The sequence below is a fragment of the Pituophis catenifer genome, unplaced genomic scaffold (assembly GCF_029215685.1).
Source record: "Pituophis catenifer annectens isolate HBS135680 unplaced genomic scaffold, rPitCat1.0.hap2 SCAF_9, whole genome shotgun sequence".
Taxonomy (NCBI): domain Eukaryota; kingdom Metazoa; phylum Chordata; class Lepidosauria; order Squamata; family Colubridae; genus Pituophis; species Pituophis catenifer.
In genome coordinates, this window is record NW_027256889.1 from 4,167,750 (window position 1) to 4,191,323 (window position 23,574).

Genomic DNA, 23,574 nt, shown 5'->3' on the forward strand with positions numbered 1-23,574 from the left:
CAAGTCCTTACTTAGTGAGCACAGCTGGGACCTGGTCACTAAATGAGGGAAATCATGAGAAAGCTAGGAGGGAAATCATGTGACTGCTTACAATTTTACTTCAGCTTTTATTTTCCCTGCTCCCCTGCCCGTTAGATTGCTTACCTTAGTGCCGGGATAATTACCAAGAAAGAAATTAATGTTTGTATTGACATTCATTGGAGAGGAAGGGATTAAAAGAGAATAAACAGGCAGACAATGGGGAAAGAGCCTTGGTAGTACAGGGGTTTAAGGCACCCTGTTATTAAGCTGGTTATTAAGACCAGCTGCCTGCAATTACTGCAGGGTTCGAATCTCGCCAAGGCTCAAGGTTGACTCAGCCTTCCATCCTTTCTAAGGTAGGTGAAATGAGGACCCAGTTTGTGGGGGCAATAAGCTGACTTTGTATAAATATACAAAAGGATGAAGGCTATTGCTTAACGCACTGTAAGCCGCCCTGAGTCTCCGGAGAAGGGGCGGCATATAAATCAAAATTAAAAAAAAAAATACACATGGCTACTCTCTTCTGATCCCTTCCTCTACAATCCCTCCACTCTGCCAGGCGGATCAGACAAGACGAGAGATGTCTAAAGAGATGACACTCTGGCGAGATGGGAAATGGTTTGGAATGGATACTACCTGCTTCGGATACCGGTTTTAGTGCTGGTCTCGTAAACGAAAAGCTACGTTAAATCTCTAAAAGCAAGGAATCCGGAAGAATCGATAGCGCCCCTTTTCCCACCGATAGATTTTACGGAAAGGCACGATCTCACAGAAGCCGATGCGTTTTCCATGAACTTTCCTAGTAGGAGCAACAGAATAAGGGCTGGGGGTCTCTTTCCATTTCCTTGAATCGCTTCGGAAGTGAATTCTTCACATACAACACACACACACACACACACACACACACACACACACACACACACACACAAACCATACCCCTTTGGACAAAGAATAGAAAGACACACACGCATAAATACACAACCCTTTTATGAGGCAAATAGTAGAAACACTCTTTCTTTCTCTCTCTCTCTCTCACACACACACACACACACAAACACAAATAGGGCAAATAGTAGAACCGTGATGGCGAACCGGTGCACGTGGAGCCATATCAGTAGGCACGCGAGTGTTGCCCTAGCTCAGGTCCAGCGCACATGTGCGCCCTGGCCAGCTGATTTTCAGGCCTTCTGGGCCCACCAGAAGTCCAGAAACAGGCTGTTTCTGGCCTCCGGAGGGCCTCCAGGGGGGTGGGGAAGGCTGTTTTTTTGCCCTCCCCAGGCTCCTAGAAAGGCTCTGGAGCCTGGGAAGGGCAAAAAAACGGGCCTACTGGGCCCACGGTGCCATCGCGTGCCAAAAGCGGGGGGGGGGGCTCAGGGGGATGGGGCGCATTGAATTATGGGTGTGGACAAGCGTGCGCATGGCCCCCTGCGCTCCCCCCCGCTTTCGGCACGCGATGTCAAAAAGGTTAGCCATCACTGTAGTAGAAACTCTCTTACGCACGCAAACACAGACCCTTTGGGCAAATAATAGAAACACACACTCACATACTCACACACACAAACACACCCCTTTGAAACTTTCCTAGTAGGAGCGATAAGACTCCGTTGGATTCAATTTTCCAGCCATCGTTTCGAGATATGGACCCCCCAGTGCAAAAAGAAAAGACCCCGTTCTGCATTTTGAACTTGATTGACTTGAGACGGTTATCTCCTCTGGAGGACCCGAGGCAGGGAATCACATCTGGGGTAACAGCAGCAATCTTTTATTTTTATTTTATTTTTTTAAATTTCTCCTGCAGGGAAGGCAGCAGATGGGGACCGGCGAGACTCTATCGCTGACAGATCTGACATACTCCATGGCAGGCACATATGTCTGTGAGGCTTCCGTACCCAGCATCTCCGGGCTGAAACAGAACGAGTCCATCCAAGTTATTGTAGAAGGTAGGTAGGTAGGTAGGTAGGTTTCTGCGGACCACCAATATTTTCTTGCCGACCACCAATGGTCCACGGACCACCAGTTGGTAACCACTGGCCTAGATAACTTTCCTTTTGTAAACAGTTTGGCCCACACATTTGTCGAGGTGTGACGCTTTTCGTTCAGAGGTTATTCTTTACACAGCTTTTCCTAGAAAGATGAGACGAGACAGCGCTGGCGAGGCTGTGAAGATTAGTAGGAACTGTCAGACAACATAGCTCAGGGGGTGAGGACGGGGGTTAGAAGTCAGATCCTTTCCCTTCCCTCTGACTCGCGTGTACACACACGCATTCCAACTAGTTTACTTAATCTACTATTCACATTTTTTGGAGCCCCAGCCTTATAACTTTGAGCACTGGGATGCCAGAATAACAGTCTTGGAAGGGACCTTGGAGGCTTAAGGCAGGAAACCCCTCTGCCATTTCAGACAAATTGTCCAATCTCTTCTTAAAAATCTCCACCCACAACTTCTGGAGGCAAAGTTGTTCCATTGATTAATTGTTCTCACTGTCAGGAAATTTCTCCTTAGTTCTAAGTTGATTTTGTCCTTGATTGGTTTCCACCCATTGCTTCTTGTCCTGCCCTCAGGTGCTTTGGAGAACAGCTTGACTCCCTCTTCTTTGGGGCAGCCCCTGAGATATCGGAAGACTGCTATCATGTCTCCCCTCGTCCTTCTTTTCATCAAACTAGACATCCCCAGTTCCTGCAACCGTTCTTCATATGTTTTAGCCTCCAGTCCCCTATTCATCTTCGTTGCTCTTCTCTGCACTCTTTCTAGAGTCTCAGCATCTTTTTTTACATCGGGGCGACCAAAACTGGATGCAGGATTCCAAGTGTGGCTTTACCAAGGCCTTATAAAGTGGTATTAACACTTCATGCGATCTTGATTCTATCCCTCTGTTGATGCAGCCTAGGATTGGTTTGGCTTTTTGGCAGCTGCTGCACACAGCTGGCTCATGTTTAAGTGGTTGTCCACTAAGACTCCAAAATCCCTCTCACAGTTACTACTGGTGCCATCTTTACTATACCTGTGCATTTGGTTTTTCTAGTCTCAATGTAGAACCTGACTTTTTTCACCATTGAATTTCATTTTGTTAGATAGGGGCCAATTGTCCGTCCATCTCCATCTCTCTCTCCCTCCTTCCGTCTCCCTCTCTGTCTCTCCCTCCCTCCCTCCCTCTTTCTCTCCCTCCTTCTCCCTCTCTCTGTCTCTCTCTCACACTCCCTCCCTCCCTGTCTCTGTCTCTGTCTCTCCCTCCCTCCCTATCTCTCTCTCTCACACTCCTTCCCTTTCTCTCTCTCTCTGTCTCTCTCTCACACTCCCTCCCTTTCTCTCTGTCTCTCTCTCACACTCCCTGTCTCTGTCTCTCCCTCCCTCCCTTTCTCTCTCTCTCTCTGTCTCTCTCTCACACTCCTTCCCTTTCTCTCTCTCTGTCTCTCTCTCACACTCCCTCCCTTTCTCTCTGTCTCTCTCTCCCTCCCTCCCTCCCTTTCTCTCTCTCTCTGTCTCTCTCTCACACTCCTTCCCTTTCTCTCTCTCTCTGTCTCTCTCTCACACTCCCTCCCTTTCTCTGTCTCTCTCTCCCTCCCTCCCTCCCTTTCTCTCTCTCTCTGTCTCTCTCTCACACTCCTTCCCTTTCTCTCTCTCTCTGTCTCTCTCTCACACTCCCTCCCTTTCTCTCTCTCTGTCTCTCTCTCACACTCCCTCCCTCCCTGTCTCTGTCTCTCCCTCCCTCCCTTTCTCTCTCTCTCTGTCTCTCTCTCACACTCCTTCCCTTTCTCTCTCTCTCTCTCTGTCTCTCTCTCACACTCCCTCCCTTTCTCTCTCTCTGTCTCACTCTCACTCTCTCATACAGGAAAGCCAGAGGTAGAAATTCAACAAACCATCATCCAAGAGCTGGACCAGACAGTGAAGCTCACCTGTACCGTTTTAGGCCATCCTCCGCCAGAGATCAGATGGAGTATACCTGGTGGCAAGGTGAGTCCGTCCAAGGCCTGGCAAACACCAAACAACAAGATCTCTTCCTCATCACTCGACGCTCTTTAGGGTGCAAGGTTTTCAAAATATATTTGGTAAACAGACGCAATTCTGTATGCCCTTATCTAAAGTCCTCACTTTGCTAAACAGAAGTTATAAACGTGAATGATTAGAGTTTTTTTACTCTAATGATTTTGTTTCAGATTTGCCAGCTTTCTAGATTTATCCTTGATTTTTTTTCCAAGAAATTACGGTCATCCTATTTAAGGCAGATGAAAAAAATCAAAGGACTTGAATGGAGGGTGTACAATAGTCCTCACTTAGGGACCGTCCAAAGTTCTGGCGGATCCCCTCAAAAGTACTTACAACTGAAATTTGACTGAGATTTATTATGGTTGGATTTTTTTGCATTTTTTTGCATTTTTTGAAACCGGCATGTACTTCTGGTTTCTTCCCCTAAAAAACACCCATTGCGAACAGTGGTTTGCTTAACAACCACAGCATTCACTTAACGGCTGCTGCTGCAAAAATATGAGGTCACTCATGTTGAGGACTCACTTAACGGCTGGCACAACTTACGACCATAATTCTGGGCTCCACCATGGTCATAAGTTGAGGACTACCTGCATCTATATCGATGGCAGTAGTATTTTAATAGCGGCATCTATTAAAAAAGTTTTCAGGCTTAGCGTATTGTTAAGAGCTGCGGTGACGCAGTGGTTAGAATGCAGTATTGCAGGCTAATTCTGCCGACTGCCATGAGTTCGATCCTGACTGGCTGAAGATTGACTCAGCCTTCCGTCCTTCTGAGGTCAGTCAAATGAGGACCCAGATTGTTGGGGGCAATAGGCTGACTCTGTAAACTTCTTAGAGAGGGTTGGAAAGCACTATATAAGCGGTATATAAGTCTAGATGCTATTGCTCTTCCTTTACCCTCCCCTCCCTCCCTTCCCCTTTGTCCTTCCTTCCTCCCTTCTTTCCTCCCCCCACTTCCATGTTGCTTAGTGGTTAGAATGTAGAATTGCAGGCTAATTTTGCCCACTGCTAGCAGTTCGATCCTGACCATCTCAAAGTTGTCTCAGCCTTCCCTCTTTCCGAGGTCGGTCAAATGAGGAAGGACCCAGATTGTTGGGGGCAAGATGCTGACTCTATAAACTGCTTAGACCGCCCATGAAGCGGTCTATAAGTCTTAAGAGCTATAGTGCTATCGCTATGAATGCCAGCAATAGTTCTGTCTGTTTTACCAACTAGGCAGGCAGGCTGGTGGAAGCAAATGGAAATGTGAAAAATCCTTTTTTGACACTCTCTCTCTCTCTCTCTCTCTCTCTCTCTCTCTCCCTCCCTCCCTCCCTCCCTCCCTCCCTCCCTCCCTCTCCCTCTGTCTCTCTCCAGGCGCCCGTAAAACACTCGTCAAATAAATATATTGCTGAATTGTTAGTGGAACTGACCCCCAAACTAATCCAAAGCGGAGTTCAGTGCACAGCAGAGAACAAGTATGGCTCGGTCAAAAAGAACTTAGAGCTGAAAATGGGTAAGAAACTCCTTTTTTTGGTCTGCTGTGTGCCTGTTTGTGGTTGTAGGTATGCACGGGTGGGCTGTGAGTGGGCAAAATGTTCAGATACAGGTAAGTCCTCGACTTACGATGGTTCATTTAGCGACCGTCCAAAGTTACAACGGCCCTGAAAAAAAAGTGACTCACGACCCTTTTTCACACTGACGACCGATGCGCCTTCCCCCGCGGTCATGCGATCAAAATTCAGACGCCTGGCCACCGACTCACCTTTATGACGGTCGCAGTATCCGTTTTGCGACCTTCCGATAAGCAAAGCCAGATTCACTTAACAACCGTGTTACTAAGTTGCAGGAGTTCACTTAACAACAACTGTGGCAAAAAATTAGGTCGAACAACGGGGCAAAACTCCCTTAACAAATGTCTCGCTTAACAACAGAAATGTGGGGCTCAAATTGCAGTCATTAAGTCGAGGACGATCTGTAAATTTAACATATAAATTAACCCAACAGCTGAACCCTGAGCTACAGATACTCCTTACTACAATTGAGGGTGTGATTAGATATTTTATATTGCAATGGTGTTGCAAATATCATAAATACATGCTGGTTGCCCGAATTTTGACCACGGGGATACGACCGTCATAAGTCGAGGACTACCTGTACCTTAAAAGTTGCCAAAGTTTGAGAAACCCTGGTTAGATTTTGGGGTGCACTTTGCTTACTAATCTCTCTCGCTCTCTCACCTTGTAGTTACTCCAACACCCTCCGTCTCTTCGAAGCCGGCTTGTAAGTATTTTCTTTCCCCCTTTCTCCCTTTCTGTTTTTGTGCTAATTGGAAAGGGCGGTGGATGAGGATGATGGGAGTTGTAGTCGGACGCAGCTAGAAAACCCCAAGTTAGCCGTTCCGCCAAGACAGCCATGGAGGACCTGAGGGTGCCCAAATCTTCTTTGGTTTCACCGGTGCCCCCCCCCACCCCCCCCCACTTTCTCTCCCCCCCCCCTCCCCAACAGTGGAGGAGGAACAGGGTCAAACTGGAAGCACGGTGGCGGTGATTGCGGTGGTGCGTCTGCGTCCTGATCCTTCTCCTGATCGTGGGCTTCTTCTACTTCATGCAACGCCGGGGTCACTTGCCCTGCAGCCGGGGAGAGAAAAGATCGCTGTGAGTGACACCCGTCGCGCTGGGCAGCCCGAATCGGTGTTCTAAGGTGGTGTGGGGAAACGGTTTCCCCACTTAAAATTTCCCCCTTAAAATTCCTCTAAGGCAGTGTTTCTCAACCTTGGAAGCTTGAAGATGGGTGGACTTCAACTCCCAGAATCCCCCAGCCAGCAACGCTCTAAGGCATGGGGAGAGAGGAGAGGAAGGAGGGAGAGAGGCAGGGAGGGGGGGGATGGAAGGGAGAGAGGGGAAGGGGAGAGGGAGGGAAGACAAGGGAAGAGAAGGGGGGAGAGGGAAAAGGGAGGGGAGAGAGAGGAGAGGCAGGGAAGGGAAGGGAGAGAGGGAGGAGAGGAGAGGGGAAAGGAGGGGATAAGGGAAAGGGAAAGAGCAAAGGGGAGGGAGAGAGAGGCAGGGAGGGGAAGGAAGGGAAGGGAAAGAGCAAAGGGAGGGGAGGGAAAGGGAAGGGAAGAGAGGAGAGGGAGAGAGGGAGGGGACCTGAAGTGGAGGGGAGAGCTGGAGGAGAGGAGAAAGAAAGTGGAAGGGAAAGAGAGAGGAGAGGGGAAGGGAAGAAAAGGGAGAGAGGGAGGAGAGGAGAGGGAAAAAGAGGAGAGAGAGGAAAGGGGAAGGAGCAAAGGGGAAGGGAGAAAGAGGAGAGGCAGTGGAGGGAAGGAAGAGAGGGAGGAGAGGAGAGGAGAGGGAAAAAGAGGAGAGAGAGGGAAGGGAAAGAGCAAAGGGGAGGGGGAGAGAGAGGCAGGGAGGGGGAGGAAGAGAAGGGGAGGGGAAATGGCAAAGGGGAGGGGAGAGCTGGAGGAGAGGAGAAAGGGAAGTGGAAGGGAAAGAGAGAGGAGAGGGGAAGGGAAGAAAAGGGAGAGGGAAAAAGAGGAGAGAGAGGAAAGGGGAAGAGCAAAAGGGGAAGGGAGAAAGAGGAGAGGCAGGGAAGGGAAGGAAGAGAGGGAGGAGAGGAGAGGGAAAAGGAAGGGAGAGAGGGAAGGGAAAGAGCAAAGGAGAGGGGAGAGAGAAGAGGAGAGGGGAACGGAAGGGAAGGGAAGGGAAGGGAGGAGACCTGAAGTGGAGGGGAGAGCTGGAGGAGAGGAGAAAGGAAAGTGGAAGGGAAAAAGAGAGGAGAGGGGAAGGGAAGAAAAGGAAGAGAGGGTGGAGATGAGAGGGGAAAGGGAGAGAGCAAAGGGGAAGGAAAGGGAGAGAGGGAGGAGAGGAGAGGGAAAGGGAGGGGAGAGAAGGACGGGAGAAGAGGGGAAGGGAGAGAGAGCAAATGTGAAGGCTCTTCTTGGATGTGCTCTGAGCTTTCTCCATTACATTACCGACCTCCATAACATCATCAAGCGCGGGGTGTGTGTGGGGGGGGGAATGAACGTTTCTGGCTGTTTATATTTGCTTGTCCGTCACGGGGTGTTTGATTCTAGTTTGAAGAACGCATGTTGAAATTAGGGGGTGGTTTTCTTCTGCGTTCAGGACCCCCAAGGAAGGGACTCCGGATAACACCGTGGTGGAGATGAAGGCTGACAGGCGGAACGAACAGACGGGGCTGCTGAGTCCCGGAGGCGGCGGTGGTGGCGGTAGAGGAGGAGGAGGCGGGACGAATGAGGTGAGGAGGGGGCTGGGTGGGCCAAGGATAAGAGACCCCCAGCCCTTTAAGCTTCAGAGTGACAGCCTTTGCAGCAGGAAGGGGTGGGAAACCTTGGCCCTTTTTAAGACTTGTGGACTTCAACTCCCAGAATTCCCGAGCCAGCCATGCTTGGCTCCTCCAGACCCTCCCTTAAGGGGCGGGGCCTTAAGTTCCCAGAATTCCCAGCAATGGCCAAGCTGCCAGTTAAGAATCCTGGGAATTGAAGTCCCATCTATCTGGTGTGCTTGCAGGATTAGGGGGAAAGGAGAGATTGGGGCAAGGCAAAGGAGGACAATGGAGTGTGAATTAATGCCGTCTTTTCTTCCTCCTTTCCTTCTCTCCCTTCCCTTGTTCCTCCAATCCCTCTTCTTTCCCTCCCTCCTTCTTCCAAATGCTCCTTGCTTCCTCCCTCCCCTCTTCCAAATCCTCCTCCTTCCTTCCTTCCTTCCTTCCTTCCTTCCTTCCTTCCTTCCTTCCTTCTCTCTTCCAAATCTTCCTCCCTTCCTTCCCTCCCTCTTCAAAATTCTCCTTCCTTCCCCTCTTCCACATCTTCCTTCCTCCCTCCCTCCTCTCTTCCATATTCTCCTTCCTCCCTTCCTTTCCCTCTTCCATATCTTTCTTCCTTCCTTCCTCCCTCCCTCCCTTTCTCTCTTCCATCTCTTCCATCTCTTCCTTCCCCCTTCTTTCCTTCCTTCCTTCCTTCCTTCTTTTCTCTCTTCCAAATCCTCCTTCCTGCCTTTTCCTTCTTCCAAATCCTCCCTCCCATTCCTCTTCAAAATCATCCTCCCTCCCTCCCTCCTTCTTTCCTTCCTTCCTTCCTTCCTTCCTTCCTTCCTTCCTTCCTTCCTTCCTTCCTTCCTTCTCTCTTCCAAATCTCCCTTCCCTCCCTCTTCCAAATCCTCTTTCCTTCCCCTCTTCCACATCTTCCTCCCTCCCTCCCTCCCCTCTTCCATTTCTTCCTTCCTTCCTTCCTTCCTTCCTTCCTTCCTTCCTTCCTTCCTTCCTTCCTTCCTCCCTCCCTCCCTCCCTCCCTTGCTTTCTCTCTTCCATATCTTCCTTCCTTCCCCTCTTCCTCCCTCCCTCCCTCCCAATCGCCTTCCCTTCCCTCCTTCGCAGTGCTGAGCAGAGGGAAGGCTGGACCTGTCTTCTTCCAAGGGAGGCCCCTTCCCATTCTGTACCACCCACAATGGATGGAGAAGATTCTGGAGAGGATCCTGCCAGGGCATGACAGCCCTCCCCCTCCCTCCCTCCCTCCTTCCCTCCCCCACCCTCCTCCTTCCCTCTCCGTGGAGGCAAGGGGCTTCCTTCTCACCTAGACTTTGTGTCCGGAGAGGTGGAGAGGCCAAAGGGAGGGGAGAGCTATTCTGCCAACTACTTCTTCCTCCTTTAAAAATACCACATTTTGGAGGTGATGTTTATTTTTATTTTTAATTTTTTTGGCTTTGTTTTGTTTTTTTTTTAAAAAAAGGAACTGACAATTATCTGGACAGACGCTCCGTGTTTAGCTTCCAGCATTTCCTAAATAAAGTCGCCCACAGACACATTTATTGTCAGGGAGACAAACCAACTTTCCAGAAGTTGCTAACCCATCGATGTTCGACGTTCCTTTTTTTTTTTTTTTCCTTTTTTTTTTTAAACCAACTTTCAGCAAGCCCGTCTCTGCCGGTTACCTACGATCTAAAACGAACTGTGTTTGGTTAACCCTCCCGCTCACTCCGAAAGCGAGTCACGCAAACCTTTGGCACGATCCTGTGTGTACATTCTCCGGTGTTCCTGGGCACACCTGTCTGCCCCGTGTTTGCTCAGTGTTTATGCATGCCCCAAAAGCCAGCCTCCGAGAGATGTCCTCATCTCTCAGTTTTGACCCTCTCGCAGCTTGCCGTTCTCGGAGGGCCCGTCACTCACCTGTAGATCTCTCTAGCAAGCATTCTTCTCCCACTCCTCCTGGTGCGATTAACCGGTGGAATTGCACCGCTTGCCTCCAGAAGTTGTGGGGGGCTCCACCGCTGGAGTTTTGTTTTTGTTTTTTTTAAAAGACAAGATTGGACAACCAGTCTGCAATGGGATAGGGCAGTTTTTCTCAACTTTGGTAGCTTGAAGATGGGTGGACTTCAACTCCCAGAATCCCCCAGCCAGCAGCGCTGGCTGGGGGATTCTGGGAGTTGAAGTCCACCCATCTTCAAGCTTCCAAGTTTGAGAAACACTGGTATAGGGCCTCCGACTCTGCTATTCTGGGGAGGAGGGTACTATGTCCCCTTTATAACCTGTGGACTTCAACTCCCAGAATTCCTGAGCTCAGGAATTCTGGGAATTGAAGTCCACAGGTTGTAAAGAGGACATACTTAACCCTTCCTCATACTCGTATGTCCCTCTGCATTTGTGCCTTGGAATTCAGCCTCGGCTTTAACAGCAATTCGATCCATGAAAGGAGCGATCTATTCAAGGCGCAAGCAATGACGTTCCCACCAAGCCACAAAGACCGGTAGTCCTCGGCTTATGACAGTTCCTTTTAGTGACCGTTGGAAGGGACAACGGCGCTGAAAAAAAAGTGACTGAAGACCACTTATGACGATTGCAGCATTTCCCCCATTGATCATGTGATCAAAATTCAGAGGTTTGGCCGTGGATTCATATTCGCGACGGTTGTATCTCCCTTTTGCGACCTTCTAACAAGCAAAGTCTACCAATCGGGGAAGCCCGATTCACTTAACAACCGTGTTACTAAGTGAACCACTGCAGTGGTTGACTTCACCGACGTGGCCAGAAACGTCGTAGAACGGGGGCCAAAACTCACTTTTAACGAATGTCTCACTTAGCAATGTAAATTCGGGGCTCCGTTGTGGTCGCTAAATCGAGGACTATCGGTCTAGCCTAGCGCTGATTCCATCAATTCCTGATCCTCTGTCTAAACGGCTTCGAATTTGGCCAGTGGCTTCGAATGTATGGATTTTTTTTTTTCCCCCTGAGTCCATTTTTTTTTTTTTTTTAATTTGATTTATATGCCGCCCTTCTCTGGAGACTCAGGGTGGCTTACAATGCATTAAGCAATAGCCTTCATCCTTTTGTATATTTTATACAAAGTCAGCTTATTGCCCCCACAAACTGGGTCCTCATTTCACCTACCTTAGAAAGGATGGAAGGCTGAGTCAATCTTGAGCCTTGGCGAGATTCGAACCTGCAGTAATTGCAGGCAGCTGGTCTTAATAACCAGCTTAATAACAGGGTGCCTTAGACCACTGTACTACCAAGGCTCATTGCTATCCGTCGCAACCCCTGTGATTTTATTCCCCCCCTCCCCCCCCCCCCCCCCGTGGCAATAAGGTATTATGAATTTATCCTGACTCACCATCAGCCGAGCGTATTACTCCGACCTGCTTTGCCAAGAAAAGCGATTTCTTTCTGCGCATCTGATCATTAGCAATCGCGGGGGGGAAAAAAATATTCCTGTTTGTTTCTATTTTATAGAGCTTTGGCTTCAAGGGGTCTGGGGAAGGGTCTTTTCAGGCAGAAGGTATGGGGGGGGCTTTAAAAAGACGGCAACGACAGACAATGAATTGTATTTTTGTGTGTGTGTCCCGTTCCCTCCACGTCTCTCTGCTCTTGAGGTTTGATCCCGAATCGGACAGGGCTGGCATTTGAATCCGCCCGATCTGTGGATCTTCTTCCTTCTATATATATTGCATTTTTTTTTTTACAGGATACCGTTTTTTGCGTGCATGGCAAAATCTCTTCGGAATAAATTGTCTTTTGTCAGGATTGTGATCTGTCAGTGGTTCTCTAATCCTGTGTTTCCCAATCTGGGGAAACTTTTAAAAAAGAGTGGACTTCAATTCCCAGAATTCCCCAGCCAGCAGAGCTGGCTGGGGAATTCTGGGAGTTGAAGTCCACTCGTTTTAAATTTCCCCAGATTGGAAAACATTGCCTTCATCCCTGCAATATGTCACTTCCTTTCTCTGTTGCACTGTCTGGTCGAGACACTGGCGTTGTGGGGGAGGCGGGGGGAATATTTGGGCCTCTCTTTTTTTTATAATTAGAGACCTTTAATGATGTTGCGGCCTAGAACAGACTGAAGCCGGGAGCTATGGCACACCACGGTGGATAAGAAGAGTAGGCTAGGAGATGGGGGGCTCCCCTAGGCCCGGTGTGTGTTTTTTTTTTTTTTTAAAAAGCAATTTATAAAATAAAAAGCAAAAAAAGCTGGGAATTTTAAAAGAGTTTTGCCTTGAATGGCAGCTGGAATATTCCTTTATTTCTCCCCCCCACCCCCCACCACCTCTCTGGCCTTCCAGATGTGATTGGACTTCCGTTCCCAGCAACCCCTGGAGCTGCTGGGAAATGTAGTTCATCAACACCCGGTTACGAAGGACCAAAGGGTTGCTATTGATTTCCCCCCCCCCCCCATGTTTAAAAAAGCCTCGTTGAAGTTTTGGCCTCTTTCTCTTCGTCCCGACGGCAAATTCCTGGGTTGTTTCATTTTAAAATATAAAATAGCAATTTTCCCCATCCTTCCCCTTGATGTCCTTTTGGGAAATTTGGCCACTGCTTTTGGGATTTTGGCATCCCTTGGGGGAGAGCTGGGGATTAAGTGGCCTTTCAAAGAATTTTTTTAGCCTCCTTGCAGGGGTGAAATGCTACCGGTTTGCTCCGGTTCCAGCAAACCGATAGTGATAAAAAGCTATGATCCGACGATCAGCTGTGCCGCACGGTTTAGCTTTGCTAGAAAGCAGGATTTCCCAGGTGCAATTGGGCTTTATTTTTCCTTGAAGACATTTCGCTTCTCATCCAAGAAGCTTCCTCGGTTCTGACTTCAGTCCAAGAAACGTCTTCAGTCCTTCCGTCAGAACAGAAGAAGCTTCTTGGATGAGAAGCGAAACGTCTTCAAGGAAAAAACAAAAAAAACAAAGTCCTTTTGAAAAATAGCACTTTCGGGAGAACCAATCAGTTGGCAACCTGGAGGAAGAAAACAGTTGGGCAACCTAGCAGCCCCTTCCATCCTCTGGGCCGCCTGTTCCTACCGCCCTGTCTGTGCCATGGCTCCTGGGTCTCCGTTCGGACGTTTCTACTTTCTACAGCCTTTTGCCAGGTTATGCTGTACGTTAGCCATTAAAAAAAAAAAAAAAAAGATTATAACCTCCGTTTGACTCCTGAATCTTGGTGTGTCTCCGCCGGACTCATCTCCTGCGTCGGATGTGACTGGGAGCTGCTGAATGACCTGGTCCAACCCCTGTCAGAACCCACAAAAGAAAAAAATTATTTCGTGGCTGCCCTTCCTGCGAGTCTCGGAAGGAAACTTCAACGGCGAGCAAGAAAAGTCGTTTATTTTCATTTTCTCATTAGTTTTACTTCCCCCAACAAAATTGTACAGGTGGGCTTCAAAAATTTTAGGAAGGGGTTCTCTGCCCCGTGGCTGGGGTGTGTGTGGCCATGGTGGGCGTGGCCTAGTCAGCCTCCTGCACCATGGTGTGTGTGGGGGGGAGTGCGTTTTTTGCCCTCCCCGGGCTCTGGAGGCCTTCCTCGAGACTCCGGGAGGGCAAAAATGGCCTCCCCAGGCTCTGGAGGCTGGAAACAGGCCCATTTCCAGCCTTCCAGAATTTCTGGTAGGTCCGTTTTTTGCCCTCCCCGAGCCTCTGCGCGCGCCCTGCACTTACCTGCATCCGAAATGGGCCGCGTGGGGACTCGGGTGGGGACGGGTGGGCGGCGCCAGCCAGGAGTGGGATTTGGGGGTTCTCTGAACTGCATAGAATCTTAGCTAGAGGTTCTCACAAACCCTCAGCAGCCCAACCCTGGTTACGACGGCATTGAAAACAGTGACTTAGGGCCGTTTTTCACACTTACGGTCTCGTATTTATGACGGTTGCAGTGTCTCCCCCCCCCCCCCCGGGGTCGTGTGTGATCCCCCTTTGCGATCTTCTGACAAGCGAAGTCAAGGGAGAAGCCGGATTCACTTAACAGCCATGTTCCTAATTTATGAACTGCAGCCCTTCGCTTTGCCAGTGTGGCAAAGAAAGGCTGTAAAACGGGCCAAAGCTCACTTTTAACAACCGTCTCGCTTAGCAGAAATTTTGGGGCAGGATTTTGCTCGTAAGTCGAGGACTGCCTGTAGGTAAGTGGGCCGGTTTTGTGTCTTCCAGAGACATTTTTTCGATGCTCCCCGGCTTCCTTCGGTGACGGCGAGTCAAGCGTGGCAGGATCGGAGTTTGGATTTGGGGGTGCAAATCCATGCTGGACCTCTCGCCCTGACGGGCCCGGGTTCAAAAGGCAGATTTGCTCAAAGGGAAGGCCGACCATCTCTGCTCTGCAGTTTCCTGGGGAGTGTTTTTAATTTTCCAACGGATTTCATGTGCGCTCCGCAGGGATTCGGCTTCGTCGCGTACGCGGCTAATTAGAGAAGTTCCTTCCTGCCCTCTTTGTCATCGCAACCGTTTTCGCTTCCCCTTTGAATTTGCTTCCAAAGCCCCCAAATTCCCGGCCAAGGAATACTACGAATTTCCCCTCCGGGATTGACTTCTTAAAGAGGAATGCCAGCTTTTTGGGCTTGGCTCCTGGGATCTCGGCTGACTTGTGACCTATTGCTCCAAGCAGCGATGGGCCTTTCCTTTGGCAGATTGCAACTGTGCGAATCATTGTGGAAAACGCAGGTTGTGTTGTCGGTGGAGGTTCTTAATCATCCAAGTCCTGGTTGTCCCAAAGGTGACAATTTTATTTATTTTTTTCCTTCCAAAGACAAATTGGACTTTTTTTTTTTTTAATTTGATTTATATGCCGCCCTTCTCCGGAGACTCAGGGCGGCTTATAATGCATTAAGCAATAGCCTTCATCCTTTTGTATATTTTATACAAAGTCAGCTTATTGCCCCCACAAACTGGGTCCTCAATTTACCTACCTTAGAAAGGATGGAAGGCTGAGTCAACCTTGAGCCTGGGGAGATTCGAACCTGCAGTAATTGCAGGCAGCTGGTCTTAATAACCAGCTTAATAACAGGGTGCCTTAGACCACTGTACTACCAAGGCTCTTCAAGACTTTCTCGGTTAGCGAACCAAGCAAGAAAATCCAATTCTTTTCTTTTGAAAATAAAAATTTTAAAAGCACTTTTGGGACAGAGATTGCATTGCACGGAAAAGTGCCAGGATGGTCTGTGGTTGCTTCCCTTCCCTGATTACAGGTAGTTCTCAACTTACGACCCAAACTGAGCCTCAAATTTATGTGGCTAAGTGAGAAATGCGTGAAGTGAGTTTTGCCCCATTTTGCGACTTTTCTCGCCACTTCTGTTAAGTGAACCACTGCAGTTCTTAACGGGGGTGTTAAGTGAATCTGACTTCCCCAATTGGCTTTGGTTATCAGAAGATCGCAAAAGGGAATCCTATGACCTTGAATCACAGCAACAGTCGTAAGTATGAACCAGTTACCAAGCTTCTGGATTTTGAGAGATGCTGCCATGGTGAGAAATGGTCCTAAGTCAGGGATGAAATGCTCCCGGTTCGGATCTGGTAGCGATGGCAGCGGATGGTTCGGAGAACCGGTAGCAAAAATCCCTGTGCCCTCCCCCCATTGCCCAGCTGAGCTGCACGATCATCAGAGGCTTTTTTTTTTATATACTTTTAAAAGCATTTTTTCTACCACCTCTTCCGACGAAAAAATGCTTTTAAAAGTAAAAAAAAAAAAAGCCTCTGATGATCCCATGATTAGCTGGGATCGTCAGAAGCTTCTAAAAGCATTTTTTTCTGCAACCTCTTGGCCGAAGAGGTGGTAAAAAAAATGCTTTGAAAAGTCTCCAACGATCCCAGCTGAGTTGCCTGATCGGCAGAGGCTTTTCAAAGCATTAGAAAAAAATGCTTTTAAAAGTAAAAAAAAAAAAAAGCCTCTGATGATCCCGCGGCTCAGCTGGGATCGTCACAGGCTTCTAAAAACATTTTTTTCTGCAACCTCTTGGCCGAAGAGGTGGTAAAAAAAAATGCTTTGAAAAGTCTCTGACGATCCCAGCTGACTTGCCTGATCGCCAGAGGCTTTTCAAAGCATTAGAAAAAGTGCTTTCAAAAGTTAAAAAAAAAAAAAGTTGGCCACGCCCACCCAGTCACATTACCAGCCCCCCACCAAGCCACACCCACAGAACCGGTAGTAACACATTTTTTACATTTCACCCCTGTCCCAAGTCCCTTTTTTTCAGCGCCCTTGTAACTTCCAAAGGTCACTATTGTAAGTTGAGGACTGTCTGTATAATTTCCTTGCATTTTTCCAAACAGCTGCTACAGCAGTGACGGCTAACCTTTTGGGTGCTGAGTGCCCAAAGCGTGCCCGTGTGTGTGCCCGAACCCCCAAAAATGCAATGCGAATGCCCCTCCACGCATATGCCCTGCCTCATGCATGCACACGCATCCCTGCGCTTGTGCCCTGCCCCGCCGTGCATGCGCCCAGGGCCCCCTGCACCCCGTTTTAGCTTCCAGGTTGGTGCAGGAGGCCTTTCCAGGACCAAACCAGAGTGCCATGTGTGTGTGTGTGCATGCATGCAAAACCCATAATGCAATACGTGTGCCCCCTGCACATGCGTCCCCCGCATGAGTCTCGTGCATGCACCCCGTGAATGCACGGCAGAGCCCCACAGACCAGCTGGCTGGGAGAAGGCGTGGGCGCATACGCGGTGGAGCTGGGCTGGTGCGACGGCTGGTGTGCCTGCAGAGAGGGACTCAGGTTCATCATCACAGCCTTTGAGGTGACCTCAAGCGACTTCTGAGCTTCTCAGCTCACTGCCTGCTCCGAAATGACAATGCACCAACCTTCAAAAGCAGCCAATGGATTTCTGAACCTTTGTTTGCAGATTTTAAGCATGCATTTAATGCCCACAATTTTGGCAACTCCGGCGCAGATCTTTTGCAAAGGCGCAACACTTCTCCACATATTGCTTCAGAATAGATTTTTGGGAGTCTTTTCCCTCTTACTCAGCACAGCTGGGTCTGAAATGAGACAAGAGAGAGAGAGAGAGCCAGAGCTGGCGGAGAAAATTAGAATATTATCTCCCCCCCTGTCAAGCCATAAATCTGTCAAACCCAGGCCCGCTACTGTATTGGGCAAGGATCCCACTAGCAAAGGATTTGGTAAGCCGTGGCCTTGTTAAATATGTAGGTTTGGTTGGTATCAGGGGAAATAGCTCAATGCTTTCCCCAGCTGGTGAATAAATCCCCTCCAGCTTTTTAGCTCCTTGCGGACGGTGGGACCAGCTGAGACCAAGAATTGTTTTGGAGAAGTCGATGAAAGAAGACAGGAGCATGTCTTGGAGACGTCCCATGCAGCTCCCCCCCCAAGATTTAATGCTGCAGTCTGTCTGGACCCTGCCCATTGTCTAGATCAGCGTATCTCGACCTTGGCAACTTTAAGATGAGTGGACGATAACTCCCAGAATTGCCCAGCCAGCTCTGGCAATTAAGTCCACACATCTTAAAAGTTGTTTTACTGGTTGGGGAATTCTGGGAGTTGAAGTCCACGCATCTTAAAAGTTGTTCTGCTGGCTGGGGAATTCTGGGAATTGAAGTTCACACATCTTAAAAAGTTATTGTTCTGCTGGCTGGGGAATTCTGGGAGTTGAAGTCCACTCATCTTAAAAGCTGTTCTGGTGGCTGGGGAATTCTGGGAATTGAAGTCCACACATCTTAAAAAGTTATTGTTCTGCTGGCTGGGGAATTCTGGGAGTTGAAGTCCACACATCTTAAAAGTTGTTTTGCTGACTGGAGAATTCTGGGCGTTGAAGTCCACACATCTTAAAGTTGCCAAGATGCCTTGGTAGACCTAGAAAGAGCAGAGAGAGGAAGCTTAAAGGAAAAAACACAGGGAATTTGCAGAAATTGGAGTGGGCGGGTGTGGGATTAATATTTCAGAGGGTCCCAATTGCCATATTGCCTTGCTCTCCAGCAGGGAAAAGCAATAACCATGCTGGAACAAAAGATGATTCATTAACCCTAGATTAAGGCCCATCATTGGAAGTCTCCCAAGAAAAGATCAGGTAACTATTTGCTCAGGATGGAATAAGTAGTCCTGCCTCGGGCATGGGGTTGGACTAGATGACCTCCAAGGTCCCTTCCAGCCCTAGCATTGTACGATTCGAAGGGCTGGCACAATGCGTGCACTTTGCCCCTTGTTCATTCAGCCAGTTAAGGGAACCGTGGCAGACAGGTAGTCTTCGGTTTACGGCCACAATTGAACCCCAAATTTCTGTTCCTACGTGGGACATTTTGTTAAGTGAGTTTTGCCCCATGTTACGACTTTTCTTGCCACAATTGTCCCGTGAGTCGCTGCCGTTGTTAAGTGAGTAACCCGGTTGTTAAGGGAATCTGGCTGCCCCCATTGCCAAAAGAGGATCACGTGACTCCCCACCCCCCACCCCGGCCAGGACACCGCGACCGTCATAAATACAAACCAATTGCCAGGTGTCCGCATTTGGATCCCGTTAACCCTGGGGACGCAGCAAGGGTTGTAAGTGTGCAAAACGGCCGTAAGTCCCTTTTCCCTGTGTCGCCGTAACTTTCGACCGGTCGCTAAGCAAACGGTTGTAAGTCGAGGACCATCTGTAAATACGTGAATAAAATGGAGAGGTTGGTGCTTGGGAGAGCAAAGGTGAGAAAACTCTGGTTTTATAGAATTTCTGCTGTAACGGAACCAAGTTTATATCTGAGGCTTCCCTTTTGCTTTGCTTTGAGCTAAGGATCGTCTCTGGCAGCCAAGAAACTAATCAATCACGCACAAACATTTATGATCTTGGTTTTACAGCACTTAAGCAGGCAGCCTGCCCGGGCTGCAACCCAAGAGCCTCTGCCTGGAGGCATTTATTTTTATTTTTATTTTTTTAAAGAAAAGAAGAAGAAAATCTAACCAACTTTATTTTGTCTGCGGGACACTGCCTCTTTCGCTAGGCAGGAATGAACAGAGATGTATCATGAGATAAACTCAAGGGCTCTGTGTCTTGGCGGAGGCTTGCCCGGGATTATTGCAGCCCAGCACGCAATCTGGCAGGCAGAAATCCCAAGGGTGCAGCCTTCAATAGAAGAGAGGGATGGAGGAAGCTTTGTCTATTCAGCTTCTGCCTTCTCCTCCTCCTCCTCTCTTCCCTCTCTTCTTCATCCATTTACCTCCTTTCCTTTCCTTTCCTTCTTCTCTATTTCCTTTCCTTCTTCTCCCTTTCATTTCCTTCTCCCTTTCCTTTCCTTTCCTTTCCTTTCCTTTCCTTTCCTTTCCTTTCCTTTCCTTTCCTTTCCTTTCCTTCTCTACCTCTTTTCCTTTCCTTTCCTTCTTCTCTATTTCCTTTCCTTCTTCTCCTTTTCATTTCCTTCTCCCTTTCCTTTCCTTTCCTTTCCTTTCCTTTCCTTTCCTTCTTCTCTATTTCCTTTCCTTCTTCTCCCTTTCATTTCCTTCTCCCTTTCCTTTCCTTTCCTTTCTTTTCCTTTCCTTTCCTTTCCTTTCCTTCTTCTCTATCTCTTTTCCTTTCCTTTCCTTCTTCTCTATTTCATTTCCTTCTTCCTTTCCTTTCCTTTCCTTCTTCTCTATTTCATTTCCTTCTTCCTTCTTTCCTTTCCTTTCCTTTCCTTTCCTTTCCTTTCCTTTCCTTTCCTTTCCCTTCCCTTCCTTTCCTTCTTCTCTATCTCTTTTCCTTTCCTTTCCTTCTTCTCTATTCCCTTTCCTTCTTCTCCCTTTCCTTTCCTTTCCTTTCCTTTCCTTTCCTTTCCTTTCCTTTCCTTTCCTTTCCTTTCCTTTCCTCTCCTCTCCTCTCCTCTCCTCTCCTCTCCTCTCCTCTCCTCTCCTCTCCTCTCCTCTCCTCTCCTCCCCTCCCCTCTCTTCTCCTCTCCTCTCCTCTCCTCTCCTTAACCTCTCCTTCCCTCCCCTTCCTTCTCCTTCCCCTGACCTGGCACTGGTGTGAATCCAGACGATGTTTGATTTCACCTTTCTGAGCAACTCACCAACCCACCTCTGGTTTAAGGTCAGCTCCTCATTGGCAACTTTCAGTCTCAGAAGACTATGGTATCGTGCTCTGGAAAGAGGTCCTAAAACAGCATCTGGTGTGACTCAAAAGGCCAATTCAAGAGTGGCAATTCGTCCTGCTTAAGTTGTTGAGCTAAACCCAATGTCATGCCTAGCTTTATGCCACCGTCCATGGCCGTTCCCTGGAGGAGTTTGTGCCTGTCCCTCTCGCTCAGGACCCATGTGAGTCCACATGCCCAGAGGGTGTCCATAGGGTGTGGGCCCCAAACTCAAAAGATGACGGCACCCCTGACACGCCACATCCTATGGACACCCGTGACTCTCGCTTGTCGCCGCAAGAAAAATGGCCAATCGTATTGTTTACATTGGCTTTTCATTCCGTCAGGGAAAAAAAGCATGATATCCATCTAACCATTAAGGAAAAAAGTCACCGCCCTCCCAAAAGATGTCACATTTTCCTGCCTCCCACTCGGGAAGGACCGAAAACTCAAAGCTTTGAAAACTCAAAACTTTGGACTTGTTTCAGGCGAGTCTTTTTTGCCAGTGCCTGATAATAACAGGTAAAGTCCTCGATTTACGACTGCAATGGAGCCCAGAATTTATGTCGCCAAGTGAGGAATGTGTTTAGTCTTGCCCCATTTTACGACTTTGCTTGCCGTATTTGTAAAGCAAATCATTGCGGTTGTTAACTGGGTAACGTGGTTGTTAAGTGAATCTGGCTTCCCCACGCCCCCCCCCCATCGCTGTAGTTATGAGTCAGTTGCCAAGCGTCTGAATTTTGATCACCGCGACCACGGAGACACCGCAACAGCCGTTAAGTGTGAAAAACAATCACGAGTCCCTTTTTCCAGTGCTGCTGCGACTCCAACCGAACCCCCAAATGTATGTCGCTAAGTGAGGAATGCGTTAAGTGAGTTTGGCCCCATTGGATGACTTTTCTTGTAAAGTGAATCATTGCAGGTGTCAACGTAGCAACACGGTTGTTAAGTGAATCCGGCTCCTCCCCCCACATTGGCTTTGCTTATTGGAAGGTCGCAAAAGGGGATCCTACGACCTTGGGACACAGCGACGGTCATAAGTATGAACCGGTTACCCAAGCGTCTGCATTTTGATCGGATAACCGCAGAGATGCTGCAACGGTGAAAAACGGTCGTTAAGTCGCTTTTTTTCAGTGCCGTCGTAACTTCGAACGGTCACTAAACCGTCGGCCAAACAGTGTCGACTGGCGGCCCCCAGGGGGAGGGCCTTCTCTGTGGGGGCACCCACTATCTGGAACGAGCTCCCCCCCCCCGGAGATACGGAGGATCCCGGATCTGCGCACTTTCCGCCGCGCTCTTAAGACCTTCCTATTCCAGCAAGCTGGCCTGGCCTAACCTTTTTTCCCCTTTTTCTTTTAAATCGAAAATTTTAAATCTGTTTTTAAATTTTTGGGATGTTTTAAATTTGTCTCGGGCTAAATGGTTTAATCTGGTTTTCTTTCTGCTTTTAAATTCTGTATTTATGTATTTTATTCTGTGCCTGTTCACCGCCCTGAGTCCTTCGGGAGTAGGGCGGTATATAAATCTAATAAAACAGACAAACAAACAAACAAACAAACAAACAACTAAACGAGGACTACCTGGGTTTGCAGGAAAAAAATAACCCCAAGAAGCAAAGTTGAGTTTTGCTTTCAAGGGTTAGATGCTGAGGAGGTGTCAGAGACGAAGAGTCCTGGCGGTCCTGGAGATGAATTTCCGGTGCAAAAAAAAAAAAGGGGGGGGGGATTTTTCGGTCCTATGTCCTAGCTGGAACTTTGCAGGCGCTGGGTTGGGTTGGGTCGAGTTTCCCTTCGGACGGAAGAGTTTGGGCGGAGAAGTCATTTCCTTTCCTTGGGTAGTTTTTGGGACCTGACCTGAACTCCCTAGCAACTAGGAAATGGAGTTGGCAAACTTGTGTATAAATATAAGCTTCTGCATGTATGTGTGTTTGTGTGTCTTTGGCACATGCGTGGAAGCTGTAGGAGTGGGACAGAGAGGGAGGGAGGGGAGGAAGAGAGAACGTCGGCCACATAAATGTGAGGAATTGCTTTTTCAGCTGAAAAACCCCAGTTTGGGGGAGCAATGGGGTGGATGGGTATTTTTGGGGGACGGGGTGTCATTCTCTGCAGCATGAAGACTCCTCCCGCTGTCCTTCCAGAGAGCCCATCTTCCACATGAATATAATACGAGAGCCAGTTTGGTCTAGTGGAGAAGGTGCAGGCCTAGAAACCAGGAGACAGGGAGTTCTAGTTCCGCCTTAGGCATGAAAGCCAGCTAGGTGACTTTGGCCCAATCACCAGGTGACTGGGAGTTCTAGTCTCGTTTTAGGCATGAAAGCTGGCTGGATGGCTTTGGCCCAATCACCAGGAGACTGGGAGTTCTAGTCCTGCCTGAGCCATGAAAGCCAGCTAGGTGACTTTGGGCCAATCACCAGGAGACTGGGAGTTCTAAATTCTGAGAGCCAATTTGGTCTAGTGGTGAAGGTACAGGCCTAGAAACCAGGAGACAGGGAGTTCCAGTTCTGCCTTAGGCATGGAACCCAGCTGGGTGACTTTGGGCCAATCACCAGGAGATTGGGAGTTCTAGTCCCGCCTCAGGCACGAAAGCTGGCTGAGTGACTTTGGGCCAATCACCAGGAGACTGGGAGTTCTAGCCCTGCCATAGGCATGAAAGCCAGCTGGGTCACTTTGGGCCAATCACCAGGTGACGGTGAATTCTAGTACCACCTTAGGCATGAAAGCTAGCTGGGGGGGGATTTGGGGCCAATCGCTGTCGCTCTCTGCCCAACCCACCTCACAGGTTTGTTGTTGTCAGGGGCAAAATAGGAGAAAGGAGGAGTATTAGGCATGTTTTCTGTTTTTTAGTTACTTAGGGGTATGTCTCCCATTCTTTTGCAGGAGCCCCTCCAGTATGCCCCTCTTAACAATAAATACTGCAGTGAGCCTTGATTATTTCCTTTGGGTGAGTCCTGCGTTTTAATTCCACACGGAGCTTCTTTTTGCTGTGCCTGGCCTTTGCAGATATACTGCCACTGATTCTGGAGGTTCTGTGCGTAAGGACAGTGGGGAGTTAATAACCCTGAAAGCTTCTTGGGCTCAATCTGGTTCTTTTAATAGGGGATCGAAACAGCCTGGCTGGCAGCCACTGCTGGCTTGTGGCTGTTTTGCAAATGTTCTCTCTCTTGCTATCACAAGCCATTTTGAATTTGCAAAAGATCGAGGACGTGACGTAGATGCTGGGAAAAGCTGAGCTTGCGGTTAATTCCGCGCTTCTTGGACCTGTTTTTTACCCATCTGTAACAAGAGAAGGAAAGAAAGTGAGGTGGCAGAG

At 48.7% G+C, this 23,574-nt stretch overlaps 1 protein-coding gene across 1 annotated transcript in view; it reads left to right on the forward strand.

The window, feature by feature from the left end:
• Positions 1-9,719, forward strand: part of BCAM (basal cell adhesion molecule (Lutheran blood group)) — a 65,130-nt gene extending 55,411 nt beyond the window's left edge. Inside the window, 9 exon segments of the mRNA XM_070949997.1 lie at positions 1,672-1,766; positions 1,820-1,961; positions 3,852-3,973; positions 5,366-5,504; positions 6,236-6,271; positions 6,497-6,546; positions 6,548-6,645; positions 8,113-8,245; positions 9,383-9,719. Coding sequence (XP_070806098.1) covers positions 1,672-1,766; positions 1,820-1,961; positions 3,852-3,973; positions 5,366-5,504; positions 6,236-6,271; positions 6,497-6,546; positions 6,548-6,645; positions 8,113-8,245; positions 9,383-9,388 — 821 coding nt within the window. The 3' untranslated portion in view covers positions 9,389-9,719.
• Positions 9,720-23,574: the final 13,855 nt, after the last annotated feature.